The 27,632-nt window shown below is 47.2% G+C and overlaps 1 protein-coding gene across 6 annotated transcripts in view; it reads left to right on the top strand.

Moving 5' to 3' along the window:
* Window positions 1–24,305, top strand: part of PPP2R5B (protein phosphatase 2 regulatory subunit B'beta) — a 32,677-nt gene extending 8,372 nt beyond the window's left edge. The window contains exons 2-13 of one of the 6 annotated variants that reach the window (XM_083374237.1): window positions 4,404–4,600; window positions 7,584–7,685; window positions 7,855–7,947; window positions 11,473–11,603; window positions 14,696–14,755; window positions 15,344–15,452; window positions 15,932–15,985; window positions 17,498–17,548; window positions 17,685–17,804; window positions 19,145–19,272; window positions 21,563–21,664; window positions 22,964–24,305. In XM_083374237.1, the coding sequence (XP_083230363.1) occupies window positions 4,404–4,600; window positions 7,584–7,685; window positions 7,855–7,947; window positions 11,473–11,603; window positions 14,696–14,755; window positions 15,344–15,452; window positions 15,932–15,985; window positions 17,498–17,548; window positions 17,685–17,804; window positions 19,145–19,272; window positions 21,563–21,664; window positions 22,964–23,093 (1,277 nt within the window). In that variant the 3' untranslated portion in view covers window positions 23,094–24,305. Of the gene's footprint in view, window positions 1–4,403; window positions 4,601–7,583; window positions 7,686–7,854; window positions 7,948–11,472; window positions 11,604–14,695; window positions 14,756–15,343; window positions 15,453–15,931; window positions 15,986–17,497; window positions 17,549–17,684; window positions 17,805–19,144; window positions 19,273–19,997; window positions 20,390–20,427; window positions 20,948–20,977; window positions 21,062–21,149; window positions 21,413–21,562; window positions 21,665–22,963 lie in introns of those variants that run through there. The other 5 variants (XM_083374241.1, XM_083374240.1, XM_083374238.1 and 2 more) reach the window with 5 other exon arrangements.
* The last annotated feature ends 3,327 nt before the right edge of the window (window positions 24,306–27,632 follow it).

The following is a 27,632-nucleotide window of genomic DNA, read 5'->3' as shown; positions in this document are numbered from 1 at the left end:
AAAAACCGTTTTATCTATACTAGCTCAAAGGGTCATTTTTTTTTTTAGGTTTTTATCAATACTAAAGAAAGTCAGAAGTTTCCATTTCCGTCCCCCCCCATAGCTTTCTCCTCTTTGACTCCCTAATTTTCCCAACCTTTCCTTGTTTCTTTTTAAATTCTTTTTTCCTTCTGCTTTTGTGTTTTATACTTTTCTGAAATTTAACAAACTTGAGGGAGGGAGAAGGGGGGGGAAAGGGCTTTATTTAGAAGAAGTTATTTAACGTGTCCTTCCTTCATCCTCAATTTTTTTTTTTGTAGAGCTTAATTCTGTAAGGCAGGGGTCCCCAAACCTCGGTCCATGGACCAACACCGCTCCATGGCCTTCCTACAACCAGGCCACGAAAGCAAGCCAAACCCCAACAGCACACGCACAGGAAGCAGGCAGCACGTGAAACCATGTGTGTCCCCCCCCCACCCGGTCCATGAGAAAACTGCTCCCCAGCGCCCAAAAGATTGTGGGCCACTACTGTAAGGGACGCGGTGGCTCAGTGGCTTAGGACGCTTGAGTTTGTCGATCAGAAGGTTGGCAGTTTGGCAGGTCGAATCCTGAGTGCTGCGTAGCAGAGTGAGCGCTTGTTACTCATCCCAGCTTCTGCCAACCTAGCAGTTCAAAAGCACGTAAAAATGCAAGTAGAAAAATAGGGACCACTCCGGTGGGATGGTAACAGCGTTCCGTGCGCCTTTGGCGTCTAGTCATGCCAGCCACATGACCACAGAGGCTCTTCGGCTTTGAAACGGAGATGAGCACCGGCCCCTGGAGTCAGAAACAACTAGCACACATGTGCGGGGGAACCTTTACTGTAAGCACCCCAAGTCTTGATCGAGTTGGTGGGCATAGAAATTTTCATAAATAAATAAGGAAGCAAACTGTTGGAGAATCAGGCTGGAAATAGAAGGAAATTTAAGAATTTAATGCGAAATGCTTCCCTTGGCAAACTGAAACCAACATGACGTTGAGAAAGGAATTATCCTTTTGCTTGGTAATTAATTGGGTGTGTGTGTGTTGGGGGGGGCAAGCTGCTTTGGTCACAAGCCGAGTGTGAGTCAGCAATGTGAGAGATGGCAGTTTTCAAAAGGCTGACGCAATTTTAGGCTACATCAACAGACATGGTCACGAAACATTCACCCTTCCATGGTCTTCTGCGCTGGTCAGCTGCTTCCCCTTAATCCTAGGCCTACAGCAAAGCGCTTAAATGGGAGTTGTGTCGACACAAATTCACGAAAAATGGAAAAGGCTTGGAAAACGGAAGAGACGTTGATTGGGAAGCAGGAGGAGAGGCATGGAGAGCGCGGGAAAGTTCAGCTTTGAGGAGAAGGCTGGGATAGCGTGGTGGTGGTCATTTCTGATGGGATGTGTCAGAGAAGACAATGAAAGGGTGGACTTCCTACTCTCGGGAAAACAAATTTCTGTGTAATGTTGGGTTAACCTTCCTATATACATCAGCTCCTCTTTGCCGGATGTCTGAGAGATCAATTAGGGACAGATGATCATGGGGGGAAAAATCTTATCTAGGTCAGGGGTCCCCAACCCCCGGGACCAGGATCTACTTGCAGCCAGGCTGTATGAGCGGAGAGCTGGCGCACGCACGCTTGCACACACTCACACAGCTCGATTTGTGCAAGCGACAGCCCGGCATGCACACGCAGCTCCATTCGTTGAGCTGCGTGTGCATGCGTGTGTGCATGGAGGTGCATGCCACTGGCACAAGTTGAGCTGCAAGCACGCGCGCGCACTGGCCCATCAATTACATGGCCAGGTTTGCTTCTCAGACTTCTCAACCTTGGCAACTTTAAGATGTGTGGATTTGAGCTCCCGACTAGGGCATGCTGGCTGGGGAATATATAGGAATTCTGGGATGTCTTACGGTTGCCAAGTTGAGAAACCCTGATTTAGGTGCAAGAGCTGAAAATAACTCGGTAGCCCATCATGGAAACGACATTTGCTGGATGTCTCGGGAGCACAAGTTGGGCACTCCTCTCTCTTGCGATGCTTTGATTTAAATTCCTACACTGAGCCGAGGTTCGGCCTGATGGCCTCAAGGAACTCTTCCAAGCCTGGGAGTTAATGTCTGCAGGTCTCAAAAATCCCCCCCTCCCCATTTGTGAGCTGAAATATTTGGGGTGACAAGAGGACAACAGCAAACGTAACCTTCAGGCTTAACTCTGCTGGTACTTCCCTTGGGGACTGTCTGTATTTACTGGGCGATACGTAAACCTTTGAAGTGTTCTGGCCCTATTTTAGGAAAGGAACAGAGTCAGTGAAAATAGAGCAAAGTTTTGCTTGGAGAGGCCACGGAGGATCAGCCAAGCCGTGGGAATGCAGGAAAGGTCAAGCAACCCACTTTCTCTGGACGCTCTGCAAGACGATCCTGTTTCAGCTCCTTCGGAAGCTTAATTGCTCTGCAGTATATATCAGCTTATAATATATTTATGGCTACATAGTCAGCTATATCGGTGAGGTACACATATCTATCGAGGCAAGGGATTTTTTTTTCCCCAGAGGGGGCTACGCCCTTTTTAATTATTATTATTTATTTATTTATTTTTACCAGCTGCTCCAAGACATTTACAGGGGTTTTCACTGCAGGAATTTGTAAGTTAAGTCTCTCTCGAGTTGAGCTCACTTTCTCGTGACTTGGCGGTCCCAGCCCTGCAGTTATTTTGGAAATGGTTTTCTGTGGGTTTTTTGGGGGGGGGATCCTGGTGACTCTGGAAAAAAATACGCAGGTTGTAAGTCACCCATCTTTTAATTACGATATTTGTGTGCGTCAGACCAGAGGAGGAGCACTTTGAAGTGTTGCATAAAGTGCTGTAATTAAAATATTCCGTTAATTGCTGTTGCGTGATAGCAATTAGCCTCCAGAGAGAGAGAGGGGGGGGCTTCCCCCAGCTCTGTTGAGTTAGGGGGGCAGCTTTCCCGCTGGATATCTTGACACGGTTGACAGCTGAATCCCGGATCTTTTCTATGCACATCTGTTGGGATGCTCGACAGCTGTGACCCACCCCTTGGAAAAGAGCGGAAGGAGGTATCATGCATGTTACTCCAGTCATGTCACCGAGCTGGATTACGGCAAAGAGGGAGCCATTTTTTTTTTTTTTTTGCTTGAGCACAGGAGGCCTCCGCTTTCTCACGGGGGATCCCGTTGTATGAGGCGTGGTGGCGCAGAGGTTAGAATGCGGCATTGCAGTCTAATTCTGTCCACAGCCAGGAGTTCGATCCTGACGGGCTCGAGGTTGACTCAGCCTTCCCTCCTTCCGAGGTCGTAAAATGAGGACCTAGATTGTTGCCGGAGCAGTAGGCTGACTCTGTAAACTGCTTAGAGAGGCCTGCAAAAGCACTGTCCCATCCAGGACATAGCACAGAAGCGTTGCTTGAGCAGTGTCCGTAAGATTATCTGGGACACTACTCATCCTCTTCACGACCCGTTTTCCTTGTTCCCTTCTGGTGGTGGTGGTGGTGGGGACTTTGTGATATCCGAAGCAGAACATCCAGATTCAGCCACAGTTTCATTCCATACAGCATTAACCTTGTGATTTCTCAGGCTTCCTCTTTCCGTTATATATTCAAGATGGACAGTGTTTAATATTTTATTGTTGTGTATATGTAGGGGTGTGGGGCTATAGCAGGGGTAGGCAACCTTGGCTCTTTTGTGACTCGTGGACTTCAACTCCCAGAATTCCTGAGCCAGCCACGCTGAGGGGAAAGGGAGAGGTTTCCAAGCTCAGCCAGGCTGGCTCAGGAATTCTGGGAGTTGAAGTCCACGAGTCATAAAAGAGCCAAGGTTGCCTACCCCTGCCCTATACTCTAAACCAGGGGTCTTCAAACTTGGCCCTTTTATGACTTGTGGACTTCAACTCCCAGAATTCCTGAGCCAGCATGGGGGACCTATGGCTCTTTTATGACTTGTGGACTTCAACTCCCAGAATTCCTGAGCCAGCATGGGGGACCTATGGCTCCTTTATGACTTGTGGACCAACTCCCAGAATTCCTGAGCCAGCCACGCTGAGGGGAAAGGGAGAGGTTTCCAAGCTGAGCCATGCTGGCTCAGGGATTCTGGGAGTTGAAGTCCACGAGTCATAAAAGAGCCAAGGTTGCCTACCCCTGGTCTATACATATGTTGTATATAGTATGTTTTAGGTGTGTGTCATGTATGTCTTTCACTTGGAGAGCGGGCAACTAAATTTCATTTTTGATGTGTGCCGTTGTGCCCACAGTACAAAAAAAAAATGACAATAAAGATTATCTTATGTATATAAGTCTAAGCCTAAGGGCTATTGCTGTCTGAATTCTCCTGCTTTCTCGTCCCACATACATTCTCACGGCCCCTCCCTCTGCTTTCTCACCCCCCCCTCCCCGCCCAGATGCTCCGGTTTCAGAGCTCCACGACCTCCTGTGTAAGAAGCTGCAGCAGTGCTCCATTGTCTTCGACTTCCTGGACTGCGTGGCTGACCTGAAGGGCAAGGAGATCAAGCGGGCAGCCCTGAACGAGCTGGTGGAGTGCGTGGCCACCAACCGTGGCATCCTCATTGAGCCACTCTATCCGGAGATCATCAAGATGGTAAAAGGCTGGGCAAAAGCGCCTGGGAAGGGGGGCTGGGGGGCAGAGTAGAGGCAGTGGGGGAAAGATGGGTAGGGGACGGGAACCCGAAGTCGTATTACAAGTGGCTCTTGACTTAGGACCACAACAGAACCCGATATTTTATGTTGCTAAGCGAGACGGCCGGGAAGTGACTTTTGATCCATTTTACAACCTTCCTTGCCACAGGCGCTAAGTGAATCGCCGCAGTTGTTACATTAGCAGCACGGTTGTTAAGCGAATCTGGCTTTGCCACAGACTTGGCTTGTAAGAAGGTCGCAAAAGGGGATCACGTGTCCCCGGGGACACGGCGACCGTCGTAAATAGGAGCCAGTTGCCAAATGTGTGAATTTTGAGCGTGCGATCTTGGGGGATGCGGCAACGGTCGTTAAGTATGAAAACCGGCCATAAGTCCCTCTTTTTCAGTGCCGTTGTAACTTCGAACGGTCGTTAGACAAGGACTATCTGCATAAATTCCTCCAGAGTGTTTTATATTGAGCCAGTGCTTTTTTTCTGAAAGCGAGAAGGAAGAAACCACATTTTTTAAAAAAATGGGAAAATGAAATTACGTATCAAAAGCATTAGTCATCACTATCCTGAATTGAAGATGATACACACACATGTTACCAAAAGGAAGAAAAGATTCGTACCTTTTAGATTGTAGTTTTCAGGGATTCTTTAAAAGTCGCTCTGTCTTTACAATTAAATTATTTGGAGATCTAAATGAAACTTTCAGTCTTCCAATAGTTTAAAACAGGAGTTCCAAACTCGGAACGGGTAGAGCCGCATTACATAAAATGTGTTAATTAGCGGCCGCATTTATAAGCATGCAAACACGTAAGAAACAGCCAACCTTTATTCATGGTTCATTGTTTAAATTAGTAAAACCAATGCATGTGTCATCGCTTTATGCACGATTGACTTGCGAGGCCGGTGCGTTGTGCAATTCGCTCACAAGGTGTAATAAGATGGAGGGTTTGTCGTCACTGTGAGTTGGGGGTGGGGGGGGCACGAAGGGAGGCTCAGCCAATCTCAATGTGTACGTGGTTGTACTTTGACAATAAAGGTTCATTCATTCATTTTGTAATTAATCATTGTTTCATCATTTTAAAATTAAACTGAAACGGCACTATTGACGGCTAAGGAAGCCAGTTTGGTATTGTGGTTTAGGCACCAGGCTAGAAGCCAGGCAGTAGGGGGTTCTAGTCCCCCCCTTAGGCACAAAGCCAGGTGGGTGACCTTGGGCCTGTCGCTCTCTCTCAGCCCTAGGAAGGAGGCAATGGCAAACAGCTTGTGAAAAACCTTGCCCAAAAACCTGCAGGGACCAGTCCAGGCCGTTGCTAGGAGTCAACACTGACCTGAAGACACCTCCCCCTCCCCCAAAAAAGTTTGATGTATAATAAAAGCAAAAAAACAAGAATAACAAGGGTGGGAGGAACCTTGCTGATGTTCTAGTTCAGGGGACTTCAAACGTGGCCCTTTTGTGACTTGTGGACTTCCAACTCCCAGAATTCCTCAGCCAGGCATGCCTGGCTGAGGAATTCTGGGAGCTGAAGTCCACAAGTCACAAAAGGGCCACGTTTGAAGACCCCTGGACTAGTCCACCCCCCTGCTCAAGCAGGAGACCCATTCCAGACAAGCGGCTATTCAGTCGCTCCTTGAAAGCCTCCAGTGATGGAGCATCCACAACCTCTGGAGGCAAGGAGTTCCGCTGAGTAATTGTTCCCGCTGACAGGAAGTTTCCTCTTAGTTCTAGACTGGATGTCTGAAACAGTCTAGGGCAGGGGTAGGCAACCTCGGCTCTTTTATGACTCATGGACTTCAACTCCCAGAATTCCTGAGCCAGCCATGCTGAGGGGAAAGGGAGAGGTTTCCAAGCTGAGCCAGGCTGGCTCAGGAATTTTGGGAGTTGAAGTCCACCAGTCATAAAAGAGCGAGGTTGCCTACCCCTGGTTTAGGGTCTCCTGCCTTGAGCAGGGGGTTGGACTAGAAGACCTCCAAGGTCCCTTCTAGCTCTATTCTGATTGATTGATTGATTGATTGAAATGGTCTAGGGTCTGCTGCTTGAGCAGGGGGTTGGACTAGAAGACCTCCAAGGTCCCTTCCAGCTCTATTCTGATTGATTGATTGATGATTGATTGATTGAAATGGTCTAGGGTCTGCTGCTTGAGCAGGGGGCTGGACTAGAAGACCTCCAAGGTCCCTTCCAGCTTTATTCTGATTGATTGATTGATTGATTGATTGAAATGGTCTAGGGTCTGCTGCTTGAGCAGGGGGCTGGACTAGAAGACCTCCAAGGTCCCTTCCAGCTCTATTCTGATTGATTGATTGATTGATTGAAATGGTCTAGGGTCTGCTGCTTGAGCAGGGGGCTGGACTAGAAGACCTCCAAGGTCCCTTCCAGCTCTATTCTGATTGATTGATTGATTGATTGATTGATTGATTGAAATGGTCTAGGGTCTGCTGCTTGAGCAGGGGGTTGGACTAGAAGACCTCCAAGGTCCCTTCCAGCTCTATTCTGATTGATTGATTGATTGATTGATTGATTGATTGATTGAAATGGTCTAGGTTCTCCTGCTTGAGCAGGGGGTTGGACTAGAAGACCTCCAAGGTCCCTTCCAGCTCTATTCTGATTGATTGATTGATTGATTGATTGATTGATTGATTGATTGAAATGGTCTAGGGTCTCCTGCTTGAGTAGGGGGCTGGACTAGAAGACCTCCAAGGTCCCTTCCAGCTCTATTCTGATTGATTGATTGATGATTGATTGATTGAAATGGTCTAGGGTCTCCTGCTTGAGCAGGGGGTTGGACTAGAAGACCTCCAGGGTCCCTTCCAGCTCAATTCTGATTCTGTGGATCTGAAGCTTGGGTGGAGTCTCTTCTGGTTGGCTCAGCCGACCTTGAAAAGTTACCTCTCTTCCAGGGTACGGGCTTGGGCTGATCTGTCCTGTCTCTCTCTGCAGATCTCAGTCAACATTTTCCGAATTCTTCCACCCAGTGAGAACCCTGAGTTCGATCCCGAAGAAGACGAACCAAACCTGGAACCATCTTGGCCCCATCTCCAAGTAAGAGTCGTTCCGAAGGCCGTGAGATTAAGAGGTCCCCTTGACTAGAGGCTCCAGGGTTTCGGATGTATCACCAGCTGGCACCTTTTCCAGGCATTCAACCTTTGCCTCCTGGCGGAAGAAGAAAGTGGTAGTTGGGTTTGACGGAGTCCCTCTCTTCTCTTTCCAGCTGGTATATGAATTTTTCCTCCGGTTCCTTGAAAGTCCAGACTTCCAACCCTCGGTTGCCAAGCGCTACATAGACCAGAAATTCGTATTGATGGTAAGCGAGAGGGAAAGGGTTAGGGTTTCGTGGCTGGGAATCATGGTGGGAACGGCTTCCCTCCAGAGGTTGTGGGTGCCCCAACACGGGAGGTTTTCAAGAAGAGACTGGACAACCACCTGTTTGAAATGGTGTAGGGCCTCCTGCTCAAGCAGGGGAGAGAGAGACAGACAGACAGAGAAGAATAGAATAGAATAGAATAGAATAGAATAGAATAGAATAGAATAGAATAGAATAGAATAGAATAGAATAGAATAGAATAGAATAGAATAGAATAGAATAGAATAGGAATAGTGGAATGAAGAATAGAATGGAATGGAATAGAATAGAATAGGAATGGAATGGAATGGAATAGAATAGAATAGAATAGAATAGAATAGAATAGAATAGAATAGAATAGAATAGAATAGAATAGAATAGAATAGAATAGAATAGAATAGAATAGAATAGGAATAGTGGAATGAAGAATAGAATGGAATGGAATGGAATAGAATAGGAATGGAATGGAATGGAATGGAATAGAATAGAATAGAATAGAATAGAATAGAATAGAATAGAATAGAATAGAATAGAATAGAATAGAATAGAATAGAATAGAATAGAATAGAATAGAATAGAAATAGTGGAATGAAGAATAGAATGGAATGGAATAGAATAGAATAGGAATGGAATGGAATGGAATGGAATAGAATAGAATAGAATAGAATAGAATAGAATAGAATAGAATAGAATAGAATTTGAATGGAATGGAATAGAATAGAATAGAATAGAATAGGAATAGTGGAATGAAGAATAGAATGGAATGGAATAGAATAGAATAGGAATGGAATGGAATGGAATAGAATAGAATAGAATAGAATAGAATAGAATAGAATAGAATAGGAATAGTGGAATGAAGAATAGAATGGAATGGAATAGAATAGAATAGGAATGGAATGGAATGGAATAGAATAGAATAGAATAGAATAGAATAGAATAGAATAGAATAGAATTTGAATGGAATGGAATAGAATAGAATAGAATAGAATAGAATAGAATAGAATAGGAATAGTGGAATGAAGAATAGAATGGAATGGAATAGAATAGAATAGGAATGGAATGGAATGGAATAGAATAGAATAGAATAGAATAGAATAGAATAGAATAGAATAGAATAGAATAGAATAGAATAGAATTTGAATGGAATGGAATAGAATAGAATAGAATAGAATAGAATAGGAATAGTGGAATGAAGAATAGAATGGAATGGAATAGAATAGAATAGGAATGGAATGGAATGGAATAGAATAGAATAGAATAGAATAGAATAGAATAGAATAGAATAGAATAGAATAGAATAGAATAGAATAGAATAGAATTAGAATAAAATAGAATAGAATAGAATAGAATAGAATATGGAATGGGAATAGAATAGAATAGAATAGAATAGGAATGGAATAGAATAGAATAGAATAGAATAGAATAGAATTTGAATGGAATGGAATAGAATAGAATAGAATAGGAATGGAATGGAATAGAATAGAATAGAATAGAATAGAATAGAATAGAATAGAATAGAATAGAATAGGAATAGTGGAATGAAGAATAGAATGGAATGGAATAGAATAGAATAGGAATGGAATAGAATAGAATAGAATAGAATAGAATAGAATAGAATAGAATAGAATAGAATAGAATAGAATAGAATAGAATTTGAATGGAATGGAATAGAATAGAATAGGAATGGAATAGAATAGAATAGAATAGAATAGAATAGAATTTGAATGGAATGGAATAGAATAGAATAGAATAGAATAGAATAGAATAGGAATGGAATGGAATAGAATAGAATAGAATAGAATAGAATTTGAATGGAATGGAATAGAATAGAATAGAATAGGAATGGAATGGAATAGAATAGAATAGAATAGAATAGAATAGAATAGAATAGAATAGAATAGAATAGAATAGAATAGAATAGAATTGGAATGGAATGGAATAGAATAGAATAGAATAGAATTGGAATGGAATAGAATAGAATAGAATTGGAATAGAATGGAATAGAATAGAATAGAATAGAATAGAATTAGAATGGAATGGAATAGAATAGAATTAGAATGGAATAGAATAGAATTGGAATGGAATGGAATGGAATAGAATGGAATAGAATAGAATAGAATTAGAATGGAATAGAATAGAATAGAATAGAATAGAATAGAATTGGAATGGAATGGAATAGAATGGAATAGAATAGAATAGAATAGAATAGAATAGAATAGAATTGGAATGGAATGGAATAGAATAGAATAGAATAGAATAGAATAGAATAGAATAGAATAGGAATGGAATGGAATAGAATAGAATAGAATTGGAATTGGAATTGGAATGGAATGGAATGGAATAGAATAGAATAGAATGGAATAGAATAGAATTGGAATGGAATGGAATGGAATAGAATAGAATTGGAATGGAATAGAATAGAATAGAATAGAATAGAATAGAATAGAATAGAATAGAATAGAATAGAATAGAATAGAATAGAATAGAATAGAATTGGAATAGAATGGAATAGAATAGAATTAGAATGGAATGGAATGGAATAGAATAGAATAGAATTAGAATGGAATGGAATGGAATGGAATAGAATAGAATTGGAATGGAATGGAATAGAATGGAATAGAATAGAATAGAATTAGAATGGAATAGAATAGAATGGAATGGAATAGAATAGAATAGAATTGGAATAGAATGGAATAGAATAGAATTAGAATGGAATAGAATAGAATAGAATAGAATAGAATTGGAATAGAATAGAATTGAATTAGAATGGAATGGAATAGAATAGAATTAGAATGGAATGGAATAGAATAGAATAGAATAGAATAGAATAGAATAGAATAGAATAGAATAGAATAGAATTGGAATGGAATGGAATGGAATAGAATTAGAATAGAATAGAATAGAATAGAATAGAATAGAATAGAATAGAATAGAATAGAATAGAATAGAATTGGAATGGAATGGAATGGAATTAGAATGGAATGGAATAGAATAGAATAGAATGGAATAGAATAGAATAGAATTAGAATGGAATGGAATGGAATAGAATAGAATAGAATAGAATAGAATAGAATAGAATAGAATAGAATAGAATAGAATAGAATATGGAATGGAATGGAATGGAATGGAATAGAATAATGGAATAGAATGGATTTTAGAATAGAATAGAATATGGAATGGAATGGAATAGAATAATGGAATTGAATGGATTTTAGAATAGAATAGAATAGAATATGGATGATAATAGAATGGAATGGAATGGAGAATGGAAGAGAGTAGAGTAGAGTAGAATAGAATAGAAGAATGGAATGGAATACAATTAGAAGAGAATGCAATAGAAGAGAAGAGAAACAGAATAATAAAATATAACAGTCCTAGTCTTGCCCATTAGGATGATTTAATAACTTGCAATGAAATTAAGGCCATGAGGCAGAAAACCTTCCAAACCTTTGGCAATGCTCTTTTTCCTCTTTCGTCCCCCTTCAGCTGCTAGAACTGTTTGACAGCGAAGACCCCAGGGAGCGTGAATACCTCAAGACCATCCTTCACCGGGTTTACGGCAAGTTCCTGGGCCTTCGGGCATATATTCGCAAGCAATGCAATAACATTTTTTTGAGGTGAGTGGCTTCTTCGCCTTAGGTTTGCCTGGGTTTTCATCCCCAAACGATGAAGGTGTGTTGTGTTGTCTGCAACCTTTTCTCATTTCTAATTTGGCACAAAGTCTCCGATTAATGCCAAGGAGAACCTTATCAACTGAGGCTGCAGAGCAGTTTTCAAGCTGGGCCACTTTAGGACAGATGGACTTCAACTCCCAGAGTCCCCCAGCCAGTATCTTTTAAGCTGGATGAACTTGGATGTCCCAGAATTTGGAAGCTGATATCTTTAAGATGAGTGGACTTTCAACTCCAGCCTGCTGGCGGGGGAATTCTGGGAGTTGAAGTCCACCAGTCTTTAAGTGGCCAAGCTTGAGAAACACTATGCTAGGGAGTGACCCACACACCCTTTTCTCTAACCCAGGGCTAGACAACCTTGGCTCTTTTATGACTCATGAACTTCAACTCCCAGAATTCCTGAGCCAGCATGGGGGAACTATGGCCCCTTCATGACTGGTGGACTTCAACTCCCAGAATTCCTGAGCCAGCATGAGGGAACTATGGCCCCTTCATGACTCGTGGACTTTAACTCCCAGAATTCCTGAGCCAGCATGGAGGAACTATGGCCCCTTCATGACTTGTGGACTTCAACTCCCAGAACCCTGAGCCAGCATGGGGGAACTATGGCCCCTTCATGACTTGTGGACTTCAACTCCCAGAATTCCTGAGCCAGCATGGGGGAACTATGGCCCCTTTCTGACTCGTGGACTTCAACTACCAGAATTCCTGACCCAACCTGGCTCAGCTCCGAAATCTCTCCCTTTCCCCTCAGCCTGGCTGGCTCAGGAATTCTGGGAGTTGAAGTCCACGAGTCATAAAAGAGCCAAGGTTGCCTACCCCTGCTCTAACCAAATGTTGAAATTATTCGAATGGCAAGATATTGGGGGGCAGCAGGGGAGGCATGCCAGCAGGCCCAAAGAATTAATTCTGTGCTCTCCCCTCTTTTCTCTGCCAGCTGATTTCTTCTCACTGCCTTAATTTCCCAAGAACCGTGATGTCAGAATCCATTTATATCATATTCATAAATGGAATGTTTCAAACATTATTCCATGGATTCTGCCATCTCCCGAAGAGAAGAGAATAAATGTGTATTGAACCGGCAATAGGCATTTCAAAGGAAAGGAGAAGCCTTTTGAACTGGGGAAACAAAAGGGGGGGCTAGCATCTGGTTTTTGTCACGGAAGACAGCAATAAACATAAAGGGTCCTAACTTCCTTTTTCCCACGAGATGGATGATACGAGAGGAAGGATGGGGGACTGACCAAATGGGGATTAAGGGGGGTTAAACCGGGAACTCTTTATAAGGGTTTACTTCGTGGAAATATTAAGTCCTGTCTCGCTCCTACAACCAAGCATGTCATAGTAAAGATTCTTTTTGGAATAGATTTGACTACAAGAATTTTGTCTTCCTAAGACGTGGTTTGGGGTGGGTCCTGACACGTGACTTGTTTAAGCCTAAGTGGATTTAAAACACATGTTTTTCAGATTTGGCCCCTTTAAAATGTGTGGCCTTTTAACTCCCAGAATTCCCTAGCCAAGAGGCAGGAGTTGAAGTCCATCCATCTTAAAAACCATGCTGGCTGGGGAATTCTGGGAGGTGAGTTCCACCCCACTTAAAGTGTGCTAGTTAGGGAATTCTGGGAATTGAAGTCCACCCATATTAAAGATGTTGGGTGGGGAATTTTGGGAGCCGAACTCCACATGCCTTAAAGGGGCCAAGTCTGAGATACTTTAATTTAAAATATTTGCATCCCATTTCTCATGGTTAAAGGAAAGCTGGAATGGTTATTTTTGCATCATCTGCATCTGTTAAGCCCCCCAGAGGCTTAGAGCAGGTGGGTGGGGCGTTGTGTGAACCCACTTTGTGTGAGAGAGTCCAAGATCCCCCTGGATTCTCTTCCTAGAGCAGGAAGGCTATTTAGAGGGAAAGACCCTTCTGATTGGGAATCTTGTGGATCTTCTCCCGGTCTCGGGCTAGCTTGGCATCATGGTACAAGTAGTCCTGGATGTACGACCACAATTTTACCCAAATTTTACTTGGCAAAGCGAGACCATTGTTAAGTTGAGTTGTGCCCATTTCACAACCTTTCTTGACACAGTTGTTAAGTGAAGCGCTGCAGTCGGTAAGTTAGTCACACGGTCGTTAAGTGGATCTGGCTTCCCCCCCCCCCTTGACTTTGCATGTCAGAAGGTCACGAAAGGGGATGACGTGACACACAAACACACACAAGGACACTGCAACGGTGATAAACACAAGTCTGGATTTTGATCACATGACCACTGGGATGCCACAATGGTCGTTAAGTGTGAAAAACGGTCAGAAGTTGCTTTTTCCCATGCCATCGTAACTTCGAATGGCCACTAAACGAGGACTCCCTGTTGCCTTTCATGAAGGTGGGGAAAGGGAGCAGAGGGGAGAAGGGGATGACAGTTGCCTGCATGCCCATCCCGCGGGGAAGGCAGCGGCGAGAATGCGATATACTGGAACGTAGACTGAGCTGCGTTATAGCCCCGATCCAGATAGGGTAAACTCCCCGGAATGGTTTTAAACAAATATTTATTGATCAGGAATTCTAGGCAGACTTCACGTTTGCTGTAGATACCTCTGTTCATATTTATATACGGTATTTGTCCATCCACGCAGGGCAAAAAAGAAATAATTCCCCCATATCAGCTCGGCATCGTTGAGGATCCCAATCGATGCGTGCATGCGGCTTGATAGAACAAAAGCTTTTTGCCACCTTGGCACGTGGCCAGGATATCCTGTAATAAACTTTGAAGCCCCTCCCACCGACTAGATAAGACATAGGACTGACCAACAACTGGACTACATTTCCCAGAGGCCATCTCTTAAGGAGACAGCATTTAACCCTTTAAATGCTAACTGTTCCAACCTAACAGCTCTTTTAAGGAGAGAGCGTTTAACCCTTTAAATGCTAAATGCTCTAAACACACTTCTTAATTCCTAAGCTAGCTATATAACGGGCCAGACGACTATAAAGTGGTCCAACACACGCGACCTTCCCTGTTTCTTTTTTTTCCTTCCCCCCTGGCAGGTTCATTTACGAGATGGAACACTTCAACGGAGTGGCTGAATTGTTGGAGATCCTCGGGAGGTAAATCTTTCAGGGCTGGGAGAAGCAACGCTCCTCCGTGTAAGGATGGCCGTTCTCCCCCCCCCTGTCCTTTAAAGCAGAGTTTCCTCCCGATGGAAGGGACCCCAAGGTCATCTAGTCCCAACCCCCCCCCCCCCTTAGGGTAGGGTTCAGGAGACAGTCTCTGAAGGAGGGCCCTCCAGCCTCTGGGTCGAAGACCTTTAGGCAAGGAGAAATTCCCACTTCACGTGGCAGTCTGTTCCACAGGCTGCCGGTACAAACAATTTCCTCCTGGTCTGGATTTCTTCGAAGTATGGTTTTTAGAGTCCACCGGTCCTTCTCCTGCCCACAGGGGAGAACAGAAACGAAAGTTTTTTTCTGCTTCCCTGCAGCAGCCCTTGGAATTTTGGGAGACTTGTTTCCCTCTCTTATCCGTAGACTGAACGGAGTGGGAGTTGGAAGTCCACTCGTTCAGGTTGCTTACTTGGGAAGCCCCGATCTAGATCCCCCCGCCACTGATAAGGAGAAATTGGCTGCGACAACAACGACCCTGCAAGGGATGACCCTCCCTCCCTCCCGTAAACCCCTCCCTCGGCTTCGCTTTCACAGCATCATCAACGGCTTCGCCCTGCCCTTGAAGGCGGAACACAAGCAGTTCCTCATCCGGGTCCTCATCCCGCTTCACTCCGTCAAGTCACTCTCCATTTTCCACGCCCAGGTGAGCCAGCAGTGCCTGGGGACGGGGGGGGGCGCGGAGAGGAGCGCTTGGGGCACTCCGCGGTTCAGGGAGGCATCCGGGGGTCTTTGGCTCTTTGCGCCCCTGACCTGGATTCTGTTGCTCTGCGCCCACTCTCACTTGACTTGCCTCCCTGTGGGGTGGGGGCCCACTGCCCACGCTGCCCCCAAGGCAACAAAGGGGGGGGCGCAATAGCAGTGTCCTTGGTTGTGACAAACCTGCAGGTTGAAAAGGGAAGTCCTAGTTAGCCCGGTCAGGATAAGAGGGGAGAAGAACAGACAAGGAACTGGTCTGCCCTGGCTGTTGCTGTGGGATTTCTGAGTGGTCTCCTATCCGCGCGGGTTAACCTGGCTTTCTGGGATTATCGCCTAGGCTGGCTGGGGGCTGCAGAAGCAGAAGGGGGGGCAGCGGCGGGGGAGAAAGAAGGACCTTGAGAAATGGTCTCCTCTCCTCTCTTGCAGCTGGCCTACTGCGTGGTCCAGTTCTTGGAAAAAGATGCCACGCTGACCGAGCACGTGAGTCCGGCCTTTGCGAGGGGCGGGGGACAAGCAGCAGGGCAGGGGTCGTGGCCCCAGCAGGGTGGAGGGCCACAGGTGGCTGGGCAAGTTTGGGCAGCGTGGAAGCGGACCTGGGTGCAAGAGCCTCCTCTGATCCACAGCAGGAGTTTACTTATTTTTTTGTTCCTTGCATTTCTAGAACTGCCCAATCCCACCCAGTGACTCTGGGTGGCTTAAAATTCCAATTTTTTTCCCCTCTCCTTCATTCTCTCTTTCTCTCTATTGAATTATGCCATCTATCCCATTGCAATTCTGTGGCTCCATATTATGGCGATAGTCTTACGGTTTTATCTTAATTTAATATTTTTTTCTCCCGTATTGTATGGTCCACATATCTTATATATACACAGCTCGTCCTTGTTTTATGACTACAGCTGCTTCACAATTGAGCAGTTTCCCACAGGGCTTTTTTTTTATAAAGAAAGGGCAGGCCTCCGAGCTGTGTAAAGCTATGGAAGCTGGCAGTAGAGCCTCCATAGGTAGGAGCAGCACGCCTCCAAAATAAAAGACCAGTAAAGATTTAGATGATTCTGGAAGAGGCTGCGTTTCGTTAAGAGGCGGGGATCTTGGACCCATCGTCTACAAAGGATACATACAAAATCTTGACGCATACAAGGTAGCCCTTGACTTACGACCAGAACCGAAGCCCAAAATTTTGGTTGCTAAATGAGACATTTGTTCAGCGAATTTTGCCCCACTTCACGAACTTTCTTGCCCCGGTTGTTAAGTGAATTACTGCAGTTAGAAACACGGTCGTTAAGCGAATCCAGCTTCCCCATTGACTTGGCCGGTCAGAAGGTCGCAAAAGGGGATCACGTGACCCCCCCCCGGGACACAGCAGCGACCGTCATATGTACGAGTCAGTTGCCAAGCGTCTGAATCGTGATCACCTCAACGTGGGAGGGCTGCAACGGTCATAAGTGTGAAAAACGGTCGTAGGTCACTTTTTCCGGTGTCGTTCTAACTTTGGTCGCTAAGTGAACGGTTGTAAGCTGAGAAATATATAAATATGGATGTACATATGTATGTTTGTTTGCTGGCACTTTATTTAAAATAAATGTGCATATCAATGATTGTGTGACCTCTGCAGATGCCATAGGCCAGGGGTAGGCAACCTCGGCTCTTTTATGACTCATGGACTTCAACTCCCAGAATTCCTGAGCCAGCAGAGCTGGCTCAGGAATTCTGGGAGTTGAAGTCCATGAGTCATAAAAGAGCCGAGGTTGCCTACCCCTGGCCTATACACTAAACCAGGGGTCTTCAAACTTGGCCCTTTTATGACTTGTGGACTTCAACTCCCACAATTCCTGAGCCAGCCACACTGAGGGGAAAGGGAGAGGTTTCCAAGCTGAGTCAGGCTGCCTCAGGAATTCTGGGAGTTGAAGTCCATGAGTCATAAAAGAGCCGAGGTTGCCTACCCCTGCCATAGGCTGAATAAAAGCGAATGAATAACTTCCTTTCCTTTTGCAGGTGATCCGCGGTCTCTTGAAATACTGGCCGAAGACCTGCACCCAAAAAGAGGTACAGGGTGGGGACGACGGAGGAAAGGGGGGGAACCCATGCCAATGGGGGGAAGGTCCTGCAAATGCATCACCCTGCCTGCTGCTAGAGGCCCCCCCCCTCTTTTCATGTCCTCTCCCTCCCCCGGCTTGTTCAGGTGATGCTCCTAGGAGAAATTGAGGAGATCCTGGACGTCATCGAACCATCGCAGTTTGTGAAGATCCAGGAGCCACTCTTCAAGCAGGTGGCCCGGTGCATCGCCAGCCCCCACTTCCAGGTGCCTTTGGGGAGGGGGCGCCGAGCAAAGGGCGGGGGGGGAACCATCTTGGGGAATTTCAGTTGCCAAGCAATGCAGTCATTAAGCCAGTCGCCACCCGCCCAGGGCTGCGTTTTACAACCGTCACTAAGTGAGTCTGGCTCCTCCTCCCCTCCATTTGACTCTGCTTATTGGAAGCCAGCGGGAAGGTTGCAGCCGTAGGACAATTGTGATCAGGCGACTGCAGGGGGCAGCGCGACAGTTGTAACTTTGAGGGTGGGTCGTAAGTCCCTTTCTTCTGAGGCCGTCAAAACTGCGAGGCATCGTTAAGCAATTGGTCGTAATCCAAAGACTGCCTTGCCGGTAGTCCTCTGCTTACGGCCATTCATTTGGTGACCGTTCAAAGTTACCACGGCGCTGAAAAAAAGCGACCTGTGACCATTTTTCACACTTAACGACTCTTGCAGCATCCCCAGGGTCACATGATCAAAATTCGGAGCTTGACAATTGACTCATATTTATGACGGTCGCAGTGTCCCGGGAGGGGTGTCACGTGATCCCCTTTTGTGACCTTCTGACAAACAAAACCAATGGGGAAGCCAGATTCACTTAACAACTGTGTTATTAACCTAACAAACTGCAATGATCCACTTGACAGCTGTGGCAAGAAAGGTCGCAAAATGGGGCAAAACTCACTTAAAACTGTCTTGCTTAGCAAGGGAAATGTTGGGCTCCACCATATCTGTAAGTCGAGGACTCCCTAGCCCAGGGGTAGGCAACCTTGGCTCTTTTATGACTCGTGGACTTCAACTCCCAGAATTCCTGAGCCAGCATGGCTCAGCTTGGAAACCTCTCTTTCCCCTCAGCGTGGCTGGCTCAGGAATTCTGGGAGTTGAAGTCCACAAGTCATAAAGCGGCCTAGGCCTAGACCAGGGGTGGGGAACCTTGGCTCTTTTATGACTCGTGGACTTCAACTCCCAGAATTCCTGAGCCAGCCTGACTCAGCTTGGAAACCTGTCCCTTTCCCCTCAGTGTGGCTGGCTCACGAATTCTGGGAGTTGAAGTCCACAAGTCATAAAGCGGCCTAGGCCTAGGCCAGGGGTAGGCAACCTTGGCTCTTTTATGACTCGTGGACTTCAACTCCCAGAATTCCTCAGCCAGCCACGCTGAGGGGAAAGGGAGAGGTTTCCAAGCTGAGCCAGGCTGGCTCAGGAATTCTGGGAGTTGAAGTCCACGAGTCATAAAGGAACCAAGGTTGCCTACCCCTGGCCTAGATTGAAGGCAGCTGGGCTGGGGACTTTTCCGGTGGGCTTTCAAATGCTCACGGCTTTGCTGTGTGCCCCCTTCCCCCCCAAAACCAGGTGGCTGAACGGGCCCTGTATTTCTGGAACAACGAATACATCCTGAGCCTGGTGGAGGACAATTGTCACACCGTGCTTCCCACCATCTTCGGCACGCTCTACCGCGTCTCCAAGGAGCACTGGAACCCGTGAGTGAGGCAGGCGCCGCGCCGGGGAGAACATGGTCAGAGAAGGGAGGCTTCCTCGCATATACCCCCCCCAAGTTAGAAAAACTTATCTGGGGAAAGCCCACTTCCTACTCCTTCACCGAGGTTGAGCTCTCTTTGTCAGTCGGAATGGGACAACTCGCTGCAGGACAATTGAATAATTCAGTTTAATTATTTAACATTGTTAAAAGAAATATCCCCAAAGGTGCTTTTCCAGGAGGGAACCGGACTTCCTTGTTTTGCTTTGAAGATGTTTTGCTTCTCCTCCCAGAAGCTTCTTCAGCTCTGACTGGATGGTGGGGAATGGAAGGATTTATACTCCTTGCAGACCCTTCCTTCCTTCCTTCCTTCCTTCCTTCCTTCCTTCCTTCCTTCCTCCCTCCCTCCCTCCCTCCCTCCCTCCCTTCCTTCCCTTTCTCTTTCTCTTTCTCTTTCTCTTTCTCTTTCTCTTTCTCTTTCTCTTTCTCTTTCTCTTTTTCTCTGTCTCTCTATCCTTCTCCTTCTTTCCCTCCCATCTTCCTCCTCCCTCTTTCCCTTTCATCCTTCTCCCAAAGCTGCTTCTTTTCCAGGAGGCAACTGGACTTCCTTGTTTTGCTTTGAAGACGTTTCGCTTCTCATCCCGGAAGCTTCTTCAGCTCCGACTGGATGGTGGGGAACGGGAGGATTTATACTTCTTGCAGACAGCTGGTCGTTTGCCTTCTTTTTAGAGTAGTGGTGGCGAACCAATTGCACGTGTGCCAGAGGCGGCCCTGAGAGCTCTCTCTATGGGCAGATGCGCCATTGCCCCAGCCCTGCCTCCGCCCGCGGCCCCCTCCTCCTCAGCAGCCCCCCCTGGAGGAGAGTCGCCCCAAGCACAGCCCGCGTAGAGCAGCATAGCCAACACCGTGGCAGCCGGGTAGCGGGGACGAGACTTTGCCCTCACACCCCGTCACACGCAGTTGGTGCTGTGGGGCGTGGCCGGAGGGCGTGGCCACCATGGCGCTGCTGGACTGCCTGGGCAATTTGCGACAGGCCGTGGAGGTGGTGAGTGGCCCTGCGAGTGGGCGGGGGCAGTTTTTGGGCATTCGGTCTCTAAAAGGTTCGCCATTGCTGCAGAGGGTCGTTGAGGCCACTTGGAGGTTTATCTCTTGTCCTCAGGGTCACCTGAGCGGTGGCATTTGCACCTTCTTGGCTACAGGATGTTTTCAGCCCTGCGTCCCTTCACGGTTGAAGACGGGCGCTGGCGATGAGTCTGGGGTGTCTGCATCGCCAACCGAAGCGCAGATGATTCCTGTAGTCTGCCACTGTTTCCTGGAAATCCATTCCTAGTTCCACCCCATTCAAAGGGCGTTCCTCCCGACGACTCTCAGCAACTCTCTTAAAAGTGTGAATCCCCCTATCAAAATAACTTAACTTGCCTGCGGCCAGAATTTGAAAATTACACTTAACGCAGCGACTGTCCCGGAGCAAAATGGTTCGGCCGAGATCGGCAGATTGGAGACTGATTGGTTAGATTGTAGGGGTGGCCGTGAAATGTACTTTTATCATATTTTATCTATCTACATCTTAAATTGCTGTGTTTGATTCTAATTTCATTTTAAAAATGTATTTTAATCCCCATTTCATTTTAAATTGTATTTTATTTCTATTTTATTCTAAATTATATTTCCACTAATTCCATTCTAAATTGTTTTTTACTGCATTTTAGTAGAATGTGTGTTTGGAACTCTGCACCTTGATATGGCCCACGGGCTAATCAATAAAGATTATTACTATTATTATTACTATTATTATTATTATTATTATTATTATTATTATTATTATTATTATTATTACTATTATTACTATTACTATTATTATTATTATTTGCAAATGACCAGCTGTCTGCAAGGAGTATAAATCCTTCCATTCCCCACCATCCAGTCAGAACTGAAGAAGCTTCTGGGAGGAGAAGCGAAACGTCTTCAAAGAAAGAACGAGAAAGTCCAGTTGCCTCCTGAAAAAACACCTTTGGTTCAACCGTGGCCTGGATGATGGAAAATCTCCATAGACAATTAAAAATATATACATTATTTTTGTCATTCACATTTTATTTTATCCCTCATTTGGCATCCTTTCCTTAATGATTCTAATTCTACTACTTCTCTGATATTTATTTAGTGTGACTCTTGCCCTGCAGCCAGTTGGCCATGGCGAGTTGTCATAGTTGTGGGACTGTAGGGATGTCGGCCCCCGTGTGTCCCAGGTTCATCTTCTCCTTGTCCTCACCATCCCATCCCATCTCTCTTCCCAGGACCATTGTGTCTCTGGTCTACAACGTCCTCAAGACCTTCATGGAAATGAATGGCAAGCTCTTTGATGAACTCACTGCCTCCTACAAGGTGGAGAAACAGCAGTAAGTGTGTTTGTGTGAGTGTGTGAACTGTGGGGGGGTTGAGGAGAGGGTGGGGGGGCAAGTCTTGGTGGTGGAACCGAAGAATAGAGCTCTCCGGTCCAGGAAGGGTGGTGGTCCTCCATGCTATCTAGTTTCAGAAGATGTGGTTGGAAAACTGGACAAGCTAAACCAAGGATGTCCAACCTTGGCAACTTGGAAGAGCCATGGACTTGGCTGGCTAGGGAATTCCGGGACTTGAAGTCCATGGGTCTTCAAGCTGCCAAGATTGGACATCCCTGCCCTAAACCCTGAGTCTACAATACTTCCCTTTCTGCATGCCTGAAACAGCACGACCAAATTCACATGAGATGCTAAGCTTGGCTTGGTCTTGTGAATGGGCGTGGGCTTGGCATCTTGTACAAAGCCAGCTCATTGTGTTCGTTGTTGGTTCGTGCAACTATCGCAGAACTGCGGAGTCAGAAGGGATTCCCAAGGATAAAAGACAAGAATAACAAGAGTTGGGAGGGGACCTTGGAAGTCTTCTAGTCCAACCCCTTGCTCCAGCAGGAGACCTTATACCATTTGCGACAAATGGCTGTCCAGTCTCTTAAAAGCCTCCAGTGATGGAGCACCCACAACTTCTGGTGGCAAGTCGTTCCACTGGTTAATTGTTCTCACTGCCAGGAAATTTCTCCTTAAGTCTAGATATTCAGGAAAAACAGCTAAACCATCCATGGGGGTGAGGTGGGGTCTCCGAAACCTCCAAAGAGGGAGACATCAGAATCTGTTCCCCTCGTGTTCAGATCTTACCCTCAAGAAGTTGGTAGGTCTGCTTCAGCATCCAGTTGGACTGGAAGACCCCCAACACCGTTATCCTGGAGTACAGTCTGGTGAATTGCACGTTGGACCAATCATTTAGATCAGCAGGCCCCAACCTCTGGGGCTTGGCGGCCTGGGTGGGTGGGTGGGTGGGGAGAGGGGAACCAGGCCCCATGAGCTGTGGGCCAGTGTGCGCATGCATGCGCGTGCATCTCAACTTGCGCGAGTTGAGCTGCACGCATGTGCGCACGCGCACCGGCCCGTTGCTCATGCAGTCCGGTTCTGAATAGGCCACGGCCCGGGAGCGAGACGCAGCCCGGGGATTGGGGACCCCTGATTTTTGGCCCAGTGGCTGTCCCCCCTCCCCAAACACTGTTAATTCTGAATTCTGACATTTCTTCTGTGCACCTGGTTGGGGTGGGGGGAGGTGGACCGGAGGGTGGCGGTGGGTAGGAAGCCTCCTCCTTCGCCCCTGACCCCCCCTCCTGCCCCTCCCCACAGGGAACTGAAGAAGGAGAAGGAACGCCAGGAGCTCTGGAGGCATCTGGATGAACTTCAGCTGCAGAAGCTGCAAGCCTTGGAAGAAGCCAAGATGAACCGTCTGAATTTGCAACGCACCCTGGCCAGCTAGGAGCCCCTCCGCCCCTGGAAATGACCACCCCACCCCACCCCCCGTGGGCGGAGGGAGCCATCCACCCGTCCCAGTCTGCGACAGCTGGTGACCCCCCCCCTCCGTCGTGTGCTGAGCTGGACCTCCCGTCCTCGGCTGCCCCCCACCACCAGGAGGCCAGCTAGAAAGCAAAGGATCAGAGTTTGGGGGGCTGGGCTGGGGGGCAGCAGAGGGAGGGGGGAGAGAGGAGTTGGCAAAGCCCCCTGCTGGGCTGAGATGCCCCCCCCAAAAAAACTGATGGGCCTGTAAATAATAGGGGAGGCCCAGTCTCGCAAAGACAGTTGGGGGGCTGTGGCCTCGTTCTAAGGCACGGTTGCACCCAAATCTATTTCCCATCTCTTGGGGGGGGGAGAATTGGAGTGCAATACCGAAGAGGGAGGGGGACAGGGCTCCCCCCCCTCCCCTGGTCCTCCAGGGCAGGGAAAATGCCCACCCCGTAGTAGTGACCCTGACCCACCGGCCGCAGAGCCCCACGCTTCCTTCCCCAAAGGGTCTGTCTCCTCTTTCGCTGGTGAGGAGGGGCAGGTTCTCGGGGTGGGGGAGGGCAACGTGCCGCCAGAGAAGAAGGGGCTGCCACCCCGGGAGAGGCCTGCGCAGGGTGCGCCGGTTCAGAAGCGCGTGGTGGGTCTTGCAGTGGGGAAGGAATTTGCTCCCACCCACCAGTTGTTTTGTGTGGGTTTGCCAAGTCGCGTCTGGCTGGCCGTGTGGCTGTGTGTGCCAGAGGGGACGCAGGTGGTCTTCACTTTGTCCTCTGCAGCTCGGGGGGGGGGAGGGGGCATGTGCAGGGGGGGGTCTCTGTGTGCCCCCTTTCTTTGGTTTGTGTTCCCGGGGGGGTTTCAGAACACCACCCCCACCCCCGAGAGACTCCGCACAGGGCCAGAGCGGAGAGCGCCCCCCAAAATGCCCTTGTTGAGGGCTGCTTTTGCCCATGGCCGGAAGAAGCCTCCATCCTCCATTTCTCCACCTCCTCTTTTCCTCCTGTCTTCCTCCTCCTCCCATTTTCTCTTCTCCTCCTTACTCCTATCTTCTCTTCTCCTCTGACTCCTCCTCCTCCTCCCCATTCTCTTCCTCCTCTTCTTCTCCTTCCCCTACCTTCCTTCCTTCTCCCCCTCCCCCTCCCTCCTATCTTGTCCTCTAACTAACTCCTCCTCCTCCCCCCCGTTCATTTCCTCTTCCTCCTTCTACTTTTTCCTCCTCTTCCACCTCCTCCTTCCTCTTTTTCTTCTTCTTCCTCTTCCTCCTCCTCCCCCCCCCCTCAGGTTCCTGACCTTGGGGAAGACCTGTTTGCAGGATAGGACGCTTGAGTGACTTCAGAGGAGTTGCAGCACCCTCGCTCTGTGTGCACGTGTGCCTGTTAATGTGTATTTTAGGGACGTGGGAGAGTCAGTTCCAGCCACCAAAATCTTAATGGCAGGATGCAGTGCGGGGAAACCCACCACAGCAGCCTCTCCGATGGGCCTTGCTTGGGGTGGGGGTGGGGAGGGTACCCGTAAAACCCCCCTGAAAGCAATTACTTCTTTTCTCTGGAGGTGTCAGCAAAGAGATGTGTCGGACGGCATCCGGCTTGGGATGCTGAGAGACGCAGAACATCTGGGAAGCAACCTGAAATGGCTTCTTCAACCCTGCTGGACCTGGATGGGGACTGAGCACAAAAGCATTTTTTTAAAAAACCAATTTTTGTAGCTCAGAGTTGAACTGTTAAGTTCCTTGGTGCTCTCTGAGCCTGGCTGTTTTCTTGCAGATGTTTCATGACCCACATCAGTGCTAGTCAAATCAATCAGAATAGAACTGGAAGGGACCTTGGGAGGTCATCTAGTGCAACCTCCTGCTCAGGCAGGAGACCCTAGACCATTTTAGACAAGTGGCTGTCCAGTCTCTTCTTTTTTTAAAAAAAAATCTGTTTTATTGATTTTTTTTAACATAATCACCTTAATATTTGACAAACAGCATGTTGTCTGGGTTTATATTTTAAAAAAACAATAAATTAGTTTCTATAATTCTATAGTCTCTTCTTGAAACCCTCCAGGGATGGGGCACCCACAACTTCTGGAGGCAGGTTGTTCCACTGGTTAATTGTCCTCACTGTCAGGAAGTTTCTCCTTAATTCCAGGTTGCTTCTCTCCTTGATGAGTTTTCATCCGTTGTTTCTTGTCCTGCCTTCAGGTGCTTTAGAAAATAAGTTGGAAAAAAACCCCCACTTCTTTGTGGCAGCCCCTCAAATACTGGAAGACTGCTGTCATGTCCCCCTCCCACACACACACACACACACACACACACACACACACACATGGTCCTTCTTTTCCCCAGACTGGCCATTCGCAAATCTTTCCACCGTTCTCCATATGTTTTATCCTCTCCAGGCCTTTAATATCTTAGTTGCTCTTCTTGGCACTTTTCCCAAAGTCTCAACATCTTGTTTGTAATGTGGTGACCAAACCTGGATGCCGTGTCCCAGGTGTGGCCTGACTGAGGCTTGATCAAGCGGGATTAACGCTTCTCGTGATTTTAATTCTATGCCTCTGTTGATGCAACCGAGGAGTGTGTCTTTTATCTTTGTTGGATGCCGATGGCTAAGTGTCCATCTCAGATGATGTTACCTAGTTGGGTCGTGAAACGTCTGCAAGGAAACAGCCGCACAGAGCGCCAAGGACCCCCTCAACCCTAATTTTAAGTTCCAGCCTGTGGCTGCAGCTGGCACGGTACCCTCTTCACACACACACAATTTTTTTGAATGCTGACCTCCTGCTGTTCTTCCTCCAGATTGACAATGTATTTTTCTCTCCACCAAAGGTTGTGTGTTAGGGTGTGCACGCGTGTGTGTAAGAGTAAGGGTGAGGGAGATGAGTGGAAGGCAAAAGACCCCCCCTCTTTTTTTCTAGGCACGATCACCTCAACACAGTCTCGGTACCCAGAAACAGACCCTCAGTGGGGATGGGGGTGGGGGGAAAGGGGACACGGCTTTTATTGCCGGCCACTTGGATCAGATTCTTCTATAATATAATCAAGACTTAGTAATACCGCACCCGTGTAGTTTTCACAGGAGAAGGCCCTAAGGCACTGGAGAGGGGGCCGGGGTGGGGTGGGGTGGAAGCGGGGCTGGCAGGGTAGGGGACCGCGAGAGAGATATTTTGTGGGGGGTGGGTGGGTGGAGGGGTTGAGTCTATTTATGAATGGTTTCCTGATCACGAACCTTTCCCCCTTCCCCATATTCCTTTTGCTGGACGACTCTGTATTCAATAAAGAAAGTTTCATGTCACAAGCGGTGTGGGGCCTGATCTGGATCCGGCGTGGGGCAGGGGCATCATCCCTCAAGTCTGTAAAGCAAGTGTCTTTCGAAAAATGAGGATGGTTTCAATCAGTCAGAATAGAGCTGGAAGGGACCTTGGAGGTCTTCTAGTCCAACCTCTCCCCCCCTCGCTCAAACAGGAGATCCTATCCAAAGGGTAGGCCACCTTGGCTCTTTTGTGACTTGTGGACTTCAACTCCCAGAATTCCTGAGCCAGCCACGCTGAGGGGAAAGGGAGAGGTTTCCAAGATGAGCCGTGATGGCTCAGGAATTCTAGGAGTTGAAGTCCATGAGTCATGAGGGGAGGCATAGTTCCCTCATGCTGACTCAGGAATTCTGGGAATTGAAGTCCATGAGTCATGAGGGGGCCATAGGTCCCTCATGCTGGCTCAGGAATTCTGGGAGTTGAAGTCCACTAGTCATGGAAGGAGCCATACCCCCATGCTGGCTGAAGAATTCTGGGAGTTGAAGTTCACGAGTCATAAAGGAGCCATAGTTTTCCCCATGCTGGCTCAGGAATTCTGGGAATTGAAGTCCACGAGTCATAAAAGAGCCAAGGTTGCCTACCCCTGGCCTAGACCATTCCAGACAGGTGACTGTCCAGTCTCTTCTTAAAAACCTCCGGTGATGGAGCGCCCACGACTTCTTGAGGGAAGCTGTTCCACTAGTTAATTGTCCTCACTGTTAGGAATTCTCCTCAACTCCAGGTTGCTTCTCTCCTTGATTAGCTTCCATCCGTTGGTCCTCGTCTTGCCTTCTTTGGTGCTTTGGGAAATAAGTGGGTCCCCTCCTCCTTGTGGCAGCCCCTCAAATACTGGAATCCTGCTATCACGCCTCCCCTGCTCCATCTTTTCTCTAGGCTAGATGGGCAGAACTTCAATTCCCAGAATTGCCCGATCAACATAGATTGGCATGACGTGATCTCTCTATTCCCAACTGTAGCCTGTGCTCTTTATATACCTGGCCAGCACCTGGCCAGGTACTCAACCAACCAATCTGTTTGAACCTCTGTTTCCTGCCAAAACAGTTACAGTTCAACACCTCCTGGTGGTGACTCTTATACACAGCTTTAGGTGTTGCAATAAAGCTTACTACATAACAGATGCTTTGGCAACAATTTATTTTTTATTTTTATTTTAATTCCATTTATATCCCGCCCTTCTCCGAAGATTCAGGGCGGCTTACAAGCTTAGCAGTAGCCTTCATTCTATGTA

The sequence above is a fragment of the Vipera ursinii genome (assembly GCF_947247035.1).
Source record: "Vipera ursinii genome assembly, chromosome: 15".
Classification (NCBI taxonomy): domain Eukaryota; kingdom Metazoa; phylum Chordata; class Lepidosauria; order Squamata; family Viperidae; genus Vipera; species Vipera ursinii.
The sequence above is the reverse complement of the archived record's forward strand: the minus strand, read 5'-3'. Positions and strand labels throughout refer to the sequence as shown.